The sequence below is a fragment of the Schistocerca gregaria genome, chromosome 2 (genome assembly GCF_023897955.1).
Source record: "Schistocerca gregaria isolate iqSchGreg1 chromosome 2, iqSchGreg1.2, whole genome shotgun sequence".
Lineage (NCBI taxonomy): Eukaryota > Metazoa > Arthropoda > Insecta > Orthoptera > Acrididae > Schistocerca > Schistocerca gregaria.
This window is the reverse complement of record NC_064921.1, coordinates 66,444,818-66,459,335: the sequence shown is the minus strand read 5'-3', so window position 1 is coordinate 66,459,335 and position 14,518 is coordinate 66,444,818. Positions and strand designations below refer to the sequence as shown.

At 43.4% G+C, this 14,518-nt stretch overlaps 1 protein-coding gene across 1 annotated transcript in view; it reads left to right on the top strand.

Annotated features, from left to right (window-relative positions):
• The window catches only part of LOC126336331 (homeobox protein aristaless-like), an 814,245-nt gene extending 808,778 nt beyond the window's left edge, over positions 1–5,467 (top strand). Inside the window, exon 6 of the mRNA XM_049999894.1 lies at positions 2,419–5,467. Coding sequence (XP_049855851.1) covers positions 2,419–2,799 — 381 coding nt within the window. The 3' untranslated portion in view covers positions 2,800–5,467. The remainder of the gene's footprint in view (positions 1–2,418) is intronic.
• The last annotated feature ends 9,051 nt before the right edge of the window (positions 5,468–14,518 follow it).

Genomic DNA, 14,518 nt, shown 5'->3' with positions numbered 1-14,518 from the left:
TCTAGGGGACTAAAGACCACAGCAGTTGAGTCCCGTAGTGTTCAGAGCCATTTGAACCATTTTTTTGACTACACTCATGGGTAATTGTCACAGAAATGTCCGGAACCGCTGTTCTTACAGCTAATAACAGCGCTCCACTCCATGCTGCCACTACGGTCAACACCAGTAACCAAAACTTTGCAATTACTTTTCGATTACATAATGTGAAACCCTGTAACAAAGTAAAATGTAAACTTTCACTGCCGGAGTGTCACACTTGCGTATTAAAATTTTCACGATTTTTATATCGTGGAATATTTTGACAAGTGCCAACTCTACCACAGCACCCACCGAACAGTTAAAGCTTTTCCAAACAGAGCAGTACTACTAGCTTTGGGAAAATTCGCATTATCTGAGGTGGTTGACGCGGTGGACTTTCGTTGGGCGTCCGCCACCCAAAACATTTTTAGAACATTCCCCTGATTCTCATGCTGTTCGCAAGACTTTATAGTCTCCCGCACCTCTATTTTTGTAAGAAAAATTACTCTCTGAATTTCAATTCAGATCAGATAAGTCACTTGTAATTCGTCCCTAACGGCTTTGAATGGCCACTTAATAACTCTTCATGTGGTGACTGATGTCACTGTTATACTGTGATAAAATTAATGTTTGGTTCCAGGCGCAGTCAACTCACATAATTCAAACTTCAAGGGATCTGACAAGAAACGGGAATAACTGTGACTTCAATTTAGCGAAAGTCTCTATAAATGTGGAATCTCGAAAAAGTTGAATTAAAAGTTTAAAAATGGTGCTATGGTCAATAACATTCATATTTCTTTACAAAAGGTAGCAGAAGTAGCAACAGCACTCATATTAAAAGAAACTTCATTTTTTCACTTACTTAATAATTATTTATTTATCTTAACATTTCCGACTAAAGGCAGATACAAATTTCCTAGAATACATGACAAAACGTCAGTTTCAATCATTTGTACCCTGTCTAATAATCTGTGATCAACGCTCGAATTTTCTCCATATATCTTCTTAAAAACGAAGTTAAACTTTTTTTTACAATTATTGTGCCACCCCTCACTAGCGGCGAACCCTTCAACGTCCAGCCTAACAATGAATGAAGTAGCACCCTCTTAAGAATATAACATTCGAGATGAGTGTTCGCTCTCTTCTCTTCACTGAAAAAGCCATTACAGAAAACATTTGGCAACAGGTGGGAACACATGAGGCCTGGTCCGCTTTCTCCGTCCTTACGATATGTTTTCAGCAAACTTAACTTCCCGCTTCAGAATCGTCGACCGCGTGAGTGACGGAATTTTGAAACTTTTCGCCACGTCCTCTTTCTTTTCCACTTCACATTCCACAACCACACAGTAACTGCTTCCTTTCTGCGAAAATCAAACACGTGTACTGCTTCAACTTTACTTTTACGGCTGATTTATGTACTGTAGTAATTTACGCATTGTCGAGAATCAAAGGAATGTTGCAAAGCGTTCAATGACCAAATAATAATCTCAATAGGTGTAAAGAAATCGAATTACCCAGTATTTCGTGGTCGCTGTTGTCGGATTATACACCGTTCGCAGGTAGTCTGTTGCGACAATCGCTTCGATTTATCGAATGTATAAACAAAAGCACGATTCTTCGATTTATCGAGTATTTCTTAGAGTGACGCGACAGTTATTTCAATCTATCGAGAAAAATTAGCTGCCGGCCGGAGTGGCCGAGAGGTTTTAGGCGCTACAGTCTGGAACCGCGCGACGGCTACGGTGTCGCAGGTTCGAATCCTTCCTCGGGCATGGATGTGTGTGATGTCCTTAGGTTAGTTAGGTTTAAGTAGTTCGAAGTTCTAGGGTACTGATGACCTCAGAAGTTAAGCCACATAGTGCTCAGAGCCATTTGAACCAAAAATTAGCTCGAGTCTTCTCTATAATTATCTTGTAGAAATAAGGAATTTATAGCCTTTTTTTATAAAATATATTAATATCGCGACCAGTTTCGACACTACATTAGTGTCGTCATGAGTCCCTGTGGAAACTGAATGAGGATATCTACCCACCGGTGCATTATGACACGTACTATATTCGCTGTTCTCGTGGATTTCTATTGACAAGATGTATGTACTCCAGCGATTGCGTGAACAGTCCGTGAGGTCAGTGATTACACATGGTACCTGTCATAATGCACCGAGGGTTAGATACCGCCAGTTTCGACAGGGACCTAAAGATGACACTAAGTTAGTGTCGAAACGGATGGCGAAATTAATATATTTTGCAGTAAGTACTGCTGTTGGTATTCCTTATTTTTAGAAGTTTATGATAAACCGCAGTTGCACATCCTTTTCAATGGTAGATCATCTGAAACTGTGTATTCATCTGATTAGATCGTTACGGTATTTTGATAGGCGTATTCTCGATGCTGTTGCAGACGCTGCTGGCAAACATCTCGGCTGCGCAGCATCAGCAGCAGCAGCAGCAGCAGCAGCAGCGGCACAGTCCCAAAGACGAGTACCAGCAGGCGGTGCCTAACCCGGCGCCGCCTCTGCCCCCGCAGCAGCAGGAGCAGGCGGCCACGGCGACGGCGCTCCTGGCCGCTGCCATCGTGCCTCCCCCGCCGCACCCTCAGGGCCCGCCTACCAGCCCGGGGGCGGCGGTGGCGGCGGCAGCGGCGGCGGCGGCCGCAGCGGCGGCAGCTGCCGCCCCCGAGATCGACCGTCGCAGCTCCAGCATCGCGGCGCTGCGCCTCAAGGCGCGCGAGCACGAGCTGCGGCTGGAGATGCTTCGCAAGAACGGAGACCTCATCAGCTGAGCGCCATTCGTCGGGGAATCCCCACCCAGAGAGTGTTTCAGAGTTGCCGAACGTGCTAGTTGTGTCTGAAGATGTTGCGAAAAAATGGAGACCTGACCAGCCCACTAGAGATCGCCATCCAGGGAGTGTTTCGCTGCTGCCAGTCGCCCTTAGTGTGTCTACATGCTGGGAAAGAATGGGAGATCTCATTAGCTGAGGGCCATTCCACAGGGAATCCCCATCCAGCGAATACTTCAGTGTTGTTATACGTACTGCATGTGTCTCCAGATGCTGGAGGAGAAGGGAGACACCATCCGAGTGCCTGCCCACGGAGAGTCCCCATCCAGCCAGTGGCTCAGTGCTGCCGATCATCCTGACGTCGTGAGATGCTGGGAGAAAACGGAGACCTCATCAGGTGATCGTCAGCCCACAAGGACTCCCCATCCAGCTTCAATATTACCGAATGTGCTGACTGTATCTCAAAATGCTGCGCAAGAACGAAAAACGTTATCGGCTGAGCGTCAGCCCAACATTCTTTCATTGTAGCTGAAAGCTTAATTGTGTGTCCAGATACTTTTCAAAAATGCGTTGTTGTGAACCAACAGGCGGATAATCGTAATCTAAGAAACACTCGACTCCACCTAAGCTCGGTTTATATGAACTACATAAGCACATAGCTACATTTGCATACATTGCGGAAGGACATCATTGGCAGCTGCACACTGGAACATCAGGAATCCTCGTTAAGCGGAAGATTCAGTCACGCTGGAAGAAGGAGCAATGCCTCAGGATACTACGAAAAATGGAGACCTCACCTGCTGAACGCTGGTAGACGGAGAATCCCCGTTCAATGATCGTCTCAGTGTCGTTGAAGGACTAAAAATATTCGTATTAGCTCTTGGGATAACATTGTCTTCTGTGCACACTCCAGACTTAGACATCGAAGAAAAGTGTTTACCATTGGCATACGTGTAGGACTGCATAATTATGAGTAACGTGGCTGGCACCAAGTTCGTTCCTTTGACTTTTCGAAAGTAAATACAACAGTGATTACGCAGTATTATAACTGGGCTCTGCTCCCATAGGTCTACACCTCGCTCGAGATGTAATATTTATTTCTGTAATGATGATTTCAGAGGTTTGGCGATCATTACGCATTACATGTTAGTCCTGCAAGCTGTAGAACCCTGAACACGGACATAAACCCGGTATGTGGCATCAAACTTGAATGGTATTACAGCAAAGATATGCTCAGTACACTCCGTGCAAGACTAATTGTCAATAACACATGCACGAGAACGTGAATATTTTTGCGAAAGGCAAAGAAATTGTTCGCAGTCGCTGGTTGGAGGCTGATGTCAAATCGAGGTAGGGGGAAGGTGGAGTGAATCAGTAAAGACTAAAACTTGAAGCCTCATTATTAGTCTTCAATTATTCGTTGTTACATCTGAATCAAGAAGGGGCTTCTGACAGCTTTCATAGGTCATTAAGGTTCACAAGATGTACTATATTTCTATAAATGAAGTGACATCGCTGAAATTGTTATTTCCGAAACAAAAACTACTGATTTCGTCACATAATGGGCAAAAATTGACGTTAATGTGGCGTTAAACATGCAGTGCGTAACACGACTGATCCTAGTGAGCCGGTAATGATGTACTTATACAACAAAAGTCTTATAAAAGTGCAAGCTACAGAACTGAAATAAATATCTGCTCCACTAAGCACCACTCACAAAAGTCGTTGAATATTGGAGATTCAGATTTCACTCATTAAATACGTACTATAAAATGTCTAGGGACTTTGTGTTTTACGGTATTGTGTCCGTAACTGTAATACGTGCCACTGAAAGACGATGTCTTGAGTTTCTTCATTATAAAACATTTACTCTGATGTGGATGTGTATTTAATTGTGAGTGAAATAGATTAGAAACCGCACTTTTAAAAAGAACTGTCGGTTTTCATATATGAAACACTGTGCCGCAATATTTCTACTATTAGTCAAAAATCTTTAAAATAGCCGTACTTGGTAATTTTTCACGGAACTGACATCGAGCCTGCCATCGAATCGCATCGTATGAGCACATTTATTTGTTGTCCGATGTCACAGAAATTTCTGTAATCAACAGAATGTCAGTATATAAACTTCTTACGAGGTAAAGTCGTAGCAACGACAGGAAGATTTAATTTAAAAAATTATCTGTTACGGATAAATATTTTATTATGGAAAAAACATAGTGATATCAACATTATAGTTTTTTATTAAACATTGCAGCTCATTACAGAAGAAAACACCCGTCCACAAAAAAGCTTTAAGATGTACGTACTCCCTGACATGTCCACGTGAGAACAGCATGAAAACCGGCATTTTCAAAGTACACTTATTTTTTCCATGATAATAAGCAGGATTGCTTTATATTGAAGGATATCGATTGCAAAGGTGTTAACAGAAATATTCTGAATACTCTTTCTCTCTCCATGTTCTTCACCATGAAAGTAAAATGTGATATAGAGAGTTTTGCTTGTAAATATTGTACGTAACTGCTTCAAAATATTGCAGCGAGATACCTATTTCATTATTAATAACCGAACCTGTTTCCTGTTGAAATATTGTTAATTTTTTATTACTTAAAAATGTGTTCCAGATGTCTTGTGCAGTGATGAAAAAATAAAATATTATTCCACTTTACACCCTGCGTACTCTCTGTTTTTTATGGTTACTAAGTTGATTATATGTGTACAAACTAAGCGTTTACTCAGCATTGTCCATTTACTTATCTATCCGAAGTATGTACAATTTACGTATTTGTAAATACAGTACACAAATTTGAAAGTAAAATCCTTTAAAAATTCATTGTAACATTTTACACAAAACTTGATTTCAGACAATATTTCAGTTCCCCTCCAGTTGCAGCAATAAATTGATCTACGCATTCCATATTTACACTTCTCGTGACACCATTCTTCTGCACTCCCTACCCTCTGAGTTAACTGTCATCCAGACTGTCATTAGTTAGCCAGCGGACCTCGAGAATTATGGATTGAAGACTAATGCCTGTTCTTTTGCTTCATTTTCCCATGTTACTTCCTGTCCTTTCCTGCTCACGCTTCCATCATTGAAATATCAGCCGGAGCGTCAGCAATCAACCTAGCAACCCAGAGCGCTGTGCAATTGTTACTAATACCGGGTGGCTATAATTAATGTGCAGATACTCATGGCGATCCAATTTTGGGATGTAATATGGTACGGCAGCGAAAATTGGCAGATGTGCTAATGCATTAATGGGCAACCGTTTAATGCTGGAAACAGTTAGTTTCAGTTTTGACCAGCAGGAGCTAATCTGGCGCTGTACCGCATCTCGTCGATGTTTCTGGTACTCGTAATGAACAAACTGTGTAAACGGCGGTTCATAATTAAATTAAGATTATGTCTTTCTCACTTGTTTGACCTCTTCTGCCCACGTTCTGTTCCTAATCCTTTACATATGGAAACGTATCTATACATCTTTCTTGCCATTCACAGCGCAAGATTTGCACCTGGTGGCTAAACCTCGGACATTTTTTTGCGCTATAAATACGTTCGGCATTAAGGCATTACAATACATACCAAATTTCGCTGACATACGAAATGAGAGATGTACGAATACGTGACTTATCTTAAAAGATATGTTGAAGAAAAATTTAGAGAGAGCTTTGGACGTTGTAGACTGCAATACAGTCTTTGAGACACTGAAACTGGCAGGGAGCGAAAGGTTATGTACATCTAGTACAGGAACCAGACAGGAGTTACAAGAGACGGACGACATTAAAGGGAAGCAGCCGCTCAGAAAGGAGTGAGGCATGACTGTAACCTATCCACGATGATATTCAGTCTGTGCGTTGAGCAATCAGTAAAAGTAACTATTCAGTCTGTACGTTGAGCAATCGAAGTAGCCAAGGAGGAATTTAGAAGGGGGATTAAAGTACTGGGAGAAAGAAAAAGAACAGAAGACAGGGGTAATGCAATGCAGTCGAATTAGAACAAGCAATGCTGAGAGGATTACATTAGGAAAAGAAACATAAAAGTAGTTCATGAGTTCTTCTACTAGGCAGAACTAAAGAGGACATAAAAAGTAAACGGCTACAGCAAGAAAAGCATTTCTGAAAAAGATGAATTTGTTAACACCCAGTAATAATTTTTCCAATGGCCTTGGGGCAGTGTTAGCACAGGTTCCTTCAGACCGCTGAAGTTAAGCGCTTTCAGGTCGGCTTGCACTTGCACTGGTGACCTACAGTGTCTGCCGAGCACTGACGGTGAGAGGTGCACTCATCTCTTTTGAGGCAAATTGAGGAACTACTTGGTGGATAAGTAGCAGCTCCGGTCGTGAAAACTGACAACGGCCCAGAGAGCGGTGTGCCTCTCCATTTCTGCACCCAGTGACGCCCATCATCTGAGGACGACGTGGCGGCCGGTTGGTACCGTTAGGCCTTCTGAGACGTGTTTGGGCGGAGTTTTGTTTTAATAAAAATTTGAGTCTTAGGGAGACTTTCCTGAAAGTATTTGTCTAGAGCTTAGTTTTTACGCGAATGAATTTTGAAAGTTAAGCGGATCGGATGAGAAGGGAAGACATGGTACAGCACTGAAATGTCGTGCTGCAGAAGTAAGTTGAAGTTTAGATGGGTATACTGAATAACAAATAGGAGATACTGAATCAAAACAAGGGGAAAAATTATGGCACCTCTCGACTGAAAGAAGAGACCGTTTGATAGGACACATCCTGAGGCATCAAAGAATCGTCAACTTAGTAACGAAGGGAAGTGAGGGGGATAAAAGCTGGAGAGGGAAACTAAGGAAAGAGAACGGTAAGCAGGTTTAAAAGGATATAGGCTGCAGTAGTTATTCGAATATGAAGAGGACCGCACAGGATAGACTGGCGTCTATAGCTGCGTAAAACCAGTCTAAGGATTGAATTTCACAACAACAACAGTAAATCATAAGGAAGACAGAAGGTTGATTAGAATTTAATGTCCTATTGACAACGAGGCATTGAAGTCGGGGTACAAGTTGGGTTTATGGAAGGATGGGGTAGAAAATCGGAAGTGCCATTTTTGGAGGAACAATCTCGTCATCTGGTCTACGCTATTTACGGAAGTAAAGGGAAACATAAATTTTAAGGGGCAGACAGCGACTTGAACCGTCATTCTCCCAAATGCAAATCAAATTGTGTTAACCACTGCTCCACCTCTCTGGATAAACGACTATGTGAATTAAGTTCATTCGAAATTACTCCTACTGTTCCAGAGTCTTCTTTTATGTAACTTCTTTCCAATGCGACTTCCGACTATTTTGTTTCAGTGCTACAAGAACTGTCATCAAAGAGTCCAACAACTTATAAAACTATGGATTCGGCGTTAATATAAGTCATTATCGATTTGTTTACACGTACCTCCATTCACAATCCCATCAAACTCCCAAGGGTGCTAGGAATGCCTCATCCTAAGAACATGTTTCTCCGTAGTGAGTGGCATACATGCATCAAGTTTGAAGGCCAGTATGCCACGTCTTCCAGAGTCACGGATACACGTCACAGTTTTCCCTTTCCCATCCACACAAACTTTCGTGCTTGTCTGCCTTGTTTCCATGGTAATGCTCTCCTGGCACAACAACGTCATACTTGTACGAAATCTTGTTGAAATATACCGAAACACAGTAAGCAAGTAGAAATCCAAGAATATGCTTACCAGTCATTTAGTCAACCGTCTTCAATTGAAGATTTGTGTGAGTACATATTACAGCAACGAAGAGAAGATAGAAGTGCTAGTCTTCTGTATATAAGTTGCAGAAAACTAACGAAGTAATATGAAATGAAATGATCGCATGGCATTGTTGGCCGGGAGGTCCCACTCAGAGGAGTTCGGCCGCCGTATTGCAATTCCTTTTTTAGGTGACGATGATGAAAATGATGACAGACACACAATACCCAGTCCCGTGCCGGAAATCGAACCCACCCCCCTTTGTGGTAGGAGGTAACGCTACTGCTACGCTACGGAGGCGCACACGAACAAAGATACAAGAAATTTAATCATCCTGTTTAATATTCTCGTGGCAGTTAAACAACATTTTACTAACACATTTTTATTTTGCTTCTGGAACAAAAAGTTATTGAGATGATCAAGATGAATGGAACGCCCTATACATTTCTGCGGTGGTATTGTTCTCCATCGGACTAAAGAAGAGCTCACTTCACACAATTACAGATCTGCGTTTTAACTATTAACAAAACAAATCGTATGAATGGAAGGAGTTACATGTTTTAAGTCTGGTTGATGTCCTTTGGCACGGAAGTTTAGCTGCATTCGTACAGCAATGAGGAATGAAATCGGCCCGCATTTTGGTAAAGGAACCATACTGGCATTCGCCGGAGGCGATTTGGCGAAATCGAGGAAACTATACACTTACGGAAAAAAATCGCAACACCAAACACTAATTAATATTAGTATTAAACTTTCGGGGATATATTCGTCTAGGTAACGTATTTAAGTGATTAACACAGAAGATTAGTTTTATGTAAGCGCGAGATAAGCCACTGTAAATATGAGAAGAAGGTTCTTTAACCGCCAGAATGCTGAAAGTAACCATGCAAACATCCGTGCATTGTGTTGTACAGTTTGTGGGATGGAGTTCCATGCCTGCTGTACTTGTTCGGCCAACACGGGGACGGTTAATGCTGGTTGTGGATGACGCTACAGTTGTCATCCGATGATGTCCCATATGTGTTGGATTGGAGACACATCTCATGCTTGAGCAGGCCAAGACAACAAGGCGACTCTTTGTAGAGCATGTTGGGTTACAACAGCGATATGTGGGCTAGCATTATCGTGTTGAAAAGCACCCCCTGGAATGCTGTTTGCCGGCCGCTGTGGCCAAGCGTCTCTTGGCGCTTCGGTCTGGAACCGCGCTGCTGCTACGCTCGCATCCTGCCTCGGGCCTGGATGTGTATGATGTCTTTAGGTTAGTTAGGTTTAAGTAATTCTAAGTCTAGGGGACTGATGACCTCAGATGTTAAGTCCCATACTGCTTAGATCCATTCAAACCAGGTGAATGGTGCTCATGAGTGACAGCACAACACGTGAAACCAACAGAGTGACGTACAATTCCGCTGTCAGGGTGCGTGGGACGATCACGTGAGTGCTCCTGCTGTCATACGAAATCGCACTCCAGACCATAGCTCCATGTATAATTCCAGTGTGTCTAGACTGCAGACAGGTTGGTTGCAGGCCTTTAACTGGCTTTCTGACAAACACACGCCCATCACTGGCACCGATGCAGAAACAAATGTCATCGTAAAACACAACAGACTTCATTCTGAGCTCGAATGAGCCTTCGTTTGAGACCACTGTAACCGCAAAACGTGGTGGTGCACTATGTGATCAAAAGTATCCGGACACACCCAAAAACATACGTTTTTCATATTAGGTGTATTCTGCTGCCACCTACTGCCAGGTGCTCCATATCAGCGATCTCAGCAGTCATTAGACATCCTAGGTCCACTGTTTCTGATGTGATAGTGAAGAGGAGACGTGAAGGTACACGTACTGCACAAAAGCGTACAGGCCGACCTCGTCTGATGACTGACAGAGACCGCCGACATTTGAACGGGGTCTTACTGTGTAAAAGGCAGACATCTATACAGACGATCACGCAGGAATTCCAAACTGTATCAGATCCATTGCAAATGGAGGGGAGGTGCGAAAACTTGGATTTCATGGTCGAGCGGCTGCTCATAAGCCATACATCACGACGCCTCGCTTGGCTCAAGGAGCGTAAAAATTGGATGATTGAACAGTGTTAAATGTTGGTGGAGTGACGAATCTGGTGATTCGATGGCAGGGTGTGGGTATGGTGAATGCCCGGTGAACGTCATCTGACAGCGTGTGTAGTCCCAACAGTAAAAATGGAAGGCGGTGATGTTATGGTGTGGTCGTGTTTGTCTTGGAGGGGGCTTGCACCCCCTGTTGTTTTGCGTGGCACTAGTTGTTTTGCCTGGCACTATCACACCACAGGCCCACATTGATGTTTCAAGCACATTCTTGCTTCCCACTGTTGAAGAACAATTCGGGGATTGTGATTGCACCTTTCAACAGGATCGAACACCTGTGCATAATGCACGACTGGCTTGCTCTGAGCACTATGGGACTTAACTTCTAACGTCATCAGTCCCCTAGAACTTAGAACTACTTAAACCTTACTAACCTAAGGACATCACAAACATCCATACCCGAGGCAGGATTCGAAACTGTGACCGTAGGAGCAGCGCGATTCCAGACTGTAGCGCCTAGAACCGCTCGGCCACTCTGGCCGGCGATGCACAGCCCATGGCTGAGTGGTTACACGACAATAATATTCCTGTAATGGACTGGCCTGCTCAGAATCCTGACCTTAATCGTATACAGCACCTTTGGGAGGTTTTGGAACGCCGAGTTTGTGCCAGGCCTCACTGATCGACATAGGTACCTCTTCTCAGCGCCACGCTCCGTGAAGAAAGGGCTGCCATTCCCCAAGAAACCTTCCAGCACCTAACTGCCTACGAGTGTGGAAGCTGCCATCAAGGCTAAGGGTGGGCCAACACCATATTGAATTCCAGCATTATCGATGGAGGCCGCCACGAACTTGTAAGTCATTTTCAGCCAAGTGTCGAGATACTTTTTATCACATGGTGTATACGGTCAGAAGGTCAGTGGAACGCACGCTAAAAGGCGTCTGGCTAATAACTGCCCTTGGAGTGACCGATTTTCAACAGTTATTTATGTCACTGTGGTGCCAAATGCCGCCCCAATTGCTGTTTCAGATGCAGCACGGTGCGTCAGAGCGACACGTCGAACACGACGGTCTTCCCTCTCGGTAGTGGCACGTGGCCTTCCGGTGCCCGGTCTTCTTGCAACCGTACACTCTCCTGACAACCGCTGTCAGCATTCTTGTACAGAGTATACATTTCTGCCAAGTCTTTCTGCAATATCGTAGAAACAACATCATAATTCTCGTAGCCCTGTTGCGCGATGTCGTTCAAAATCGGTGAGGTGTTGGTAATGGCGTCAATGTCGCTGTAAAGGCATTCCTGTCTAACATGGACTCACCACGTCCAATCTCCGGGGTAACTAAAGCTCACGACCATTATAACGTGTATTTAAGGCAAACTTGATTCACACCCTCACAGTGACGCTAGGCGCTAGTAACACCGCTCTAATGCGACTGGCGCGAAATTTGAAAAGACATCAGTTTCCAGATGTAGGAACGCGTCTACCAACTTTAGTATATGTCCCACAGGTCGTTCTTAGTGTTGCGATTTTTTTCCGCCAATGTAAATCAAGATTCTCATAAGAAAAAGTCTGCTGTTCCCGTATACTTCTATACTTAAGAAGGATTTGAGTCCACTCGGCCTTAATGGAGATTTTCTCTAGAAGCGTGCGTACAGTAATCGAGGTAAAGGACCTCCATATGTGTACCGACATAAATATAAATCCAGATAAGCACTCTGGATGTCTGAGGATAATTCCGTGAAACTAGAACAACATTTGTGATTATTCTTTCTCGCAAGAAATTGTTCAGATACATAACCCACTGACCCACCAGCATACTTTTTGAAATGTACAATGTCCACTGAGGTGACAAAAATCGTGGGATATCTCCTTTTGTCCGGTGTAGTGTAGCAACTCGACACATGGCATGGACTCAATAAGTCGTTGGAAGTCCACTACAGAAATATTGAGCTATGCTGCCTCTATACACAACTAATTTTTCACCAACCAAACGTGTAATTACTCTTCACTTGGCATTAACCAGCTCTAGTCAGTTACTTTCCTTATAAGTTTTCTCAACCTTTAACGAAACTAACTTATCAAAAATCGTAACTTAAGCTTTTCCAGGCAAAAGTGAAATATGTGATTATCTTTTTACTCTTAGTAAAATTAAGTGTACTTAGTACGTTGCATCAAAATATTTTGATCAGAGAGCAGAAATGTTGCTACCTACTGAATCTAACAATTAACACAAATTCTGTATTTTAGTTTACTATTCTGCGACGCATGTAGCTTTCTTTATTTGAACTTTAGATATGTCAATGCAGTGAAACGTAGTTTGTGTGCCAGTGGCAGCAACAAAAACAACTTCTTCCTCCTAAGAACGATAATAAAATACAAAAGCACTCCGTCTTCAGCCCACGAGTTGCCTACCGGGACCATCCGACCGCCGTGTCATCCTCAGTGGAGGATGCGGATAGGAGGGGCGTGGGGTCAGCACACCGCTCTCCCCGTCGGTATGATGGTGTTCTATTCGGTCGAGTACCTCCTCAATTGGCACCACGAGGCTGAGTGCACCCAGAAAAATGGCAATAGCGCATGTCGGCCTGGATGGTCATCCAGCCAAGACAGCGTTTAACTTCGGTGATCTCACGGGAAGCGGTGTACCCACTGCAGCAAGGCCGTAATAAAATACAAACAGAAAGAAACAAAAATTCTACGTGCCCCTTCCTCTTTGGTCCCTGGAAATCATACAATTCAACAAAGTTATGCCTCTTCAGGCGCTGGCGATTCGTGTCAGTTTTGCTGCGTCTCTCGATGGTTCCCCTTTCCTGAGATTTTCTTTAAGCAACGGTCAAGAGCAGGATCAACTCAAATTATTGTGGGTAAAGTCAGTACTAACAAGCCAAGTAATTGCGGTCGTAATCTGCTAGCGCCTTAACATCTCGCAGCACACGCTCAATACCTCGCTAGAGGCAGCACAAAATCACACAGTTTTCCACAAAATGTGCGCAACAAGCCAGTCACCTCTGGGACAGCCTCCAGACAGCTAACAGGAGAACGCGGATAAAATTGGGATAATTTCTGGTCAAAATGAAGACTTAGGTACTCCTGTTCCTTCCACGTTAGACGTAAACGATTAATCATCACCTCCTTCACCAAAATGCTATTATTCAATAAAAATCTCCCTTTCCACTACTAAACAATTTATAGGTGCAAATACTATGAACAAAACCTGCTCGAAAAAGTCGGTCATAAACCGACAAAAAGTCGCAGTCATGCCAGTTAACGGTAGCCCCTTCACTGTTTTAGACTTACCGAATCATTAAGTCTGTGTATCAGGAAGTCTGGCCCCACAAGACCACAAGACATCAACCAAGACGGAATATGACCTGTAGTCTTTTGACGAACTGACTCCTGCTTGGATCATACGTGGACTCTCAAGTAAAAATCGTTTGACACCATCATTGTGAACAAACACGAAACGCCACCTCGACTTTTGACAATGATTTAATTACTATCGTCGGCCTTCGGCGAGGTCTAGCGGTGGTCACCTACTTCGCAGTATCGCTACATCCCTAGATTCTGCAACGACCAGTGGCTGCTTCGTTGCTTCTTTGTTTCTTTGTGCGTTCATCTCCTTTTGGCTTCCAACGAAGTAATGGCTCTCGATCTTCCACCATAACCGAATCCATCAACACGAAGTAGCAGATGTGAGGTAGCCAAGGAGGTGGAAACGTGGGTTCTATTATGCCAAGACTGCTTGGTAACTACAACAGGAAAACTCAATTAATAAGTAGGAGTACAAAATAATACAGTATTTATTATTTAACTATGTTGTAGCCGACTTTATTGTAGTACATGATCAGTGGGTGGACAATTATAGAAGACGCGACTAGACAAAGCGTCTGTAGAATGACATAATTTACAAGTCACAAATCCTGCAGTGATGAATTAATGTCTC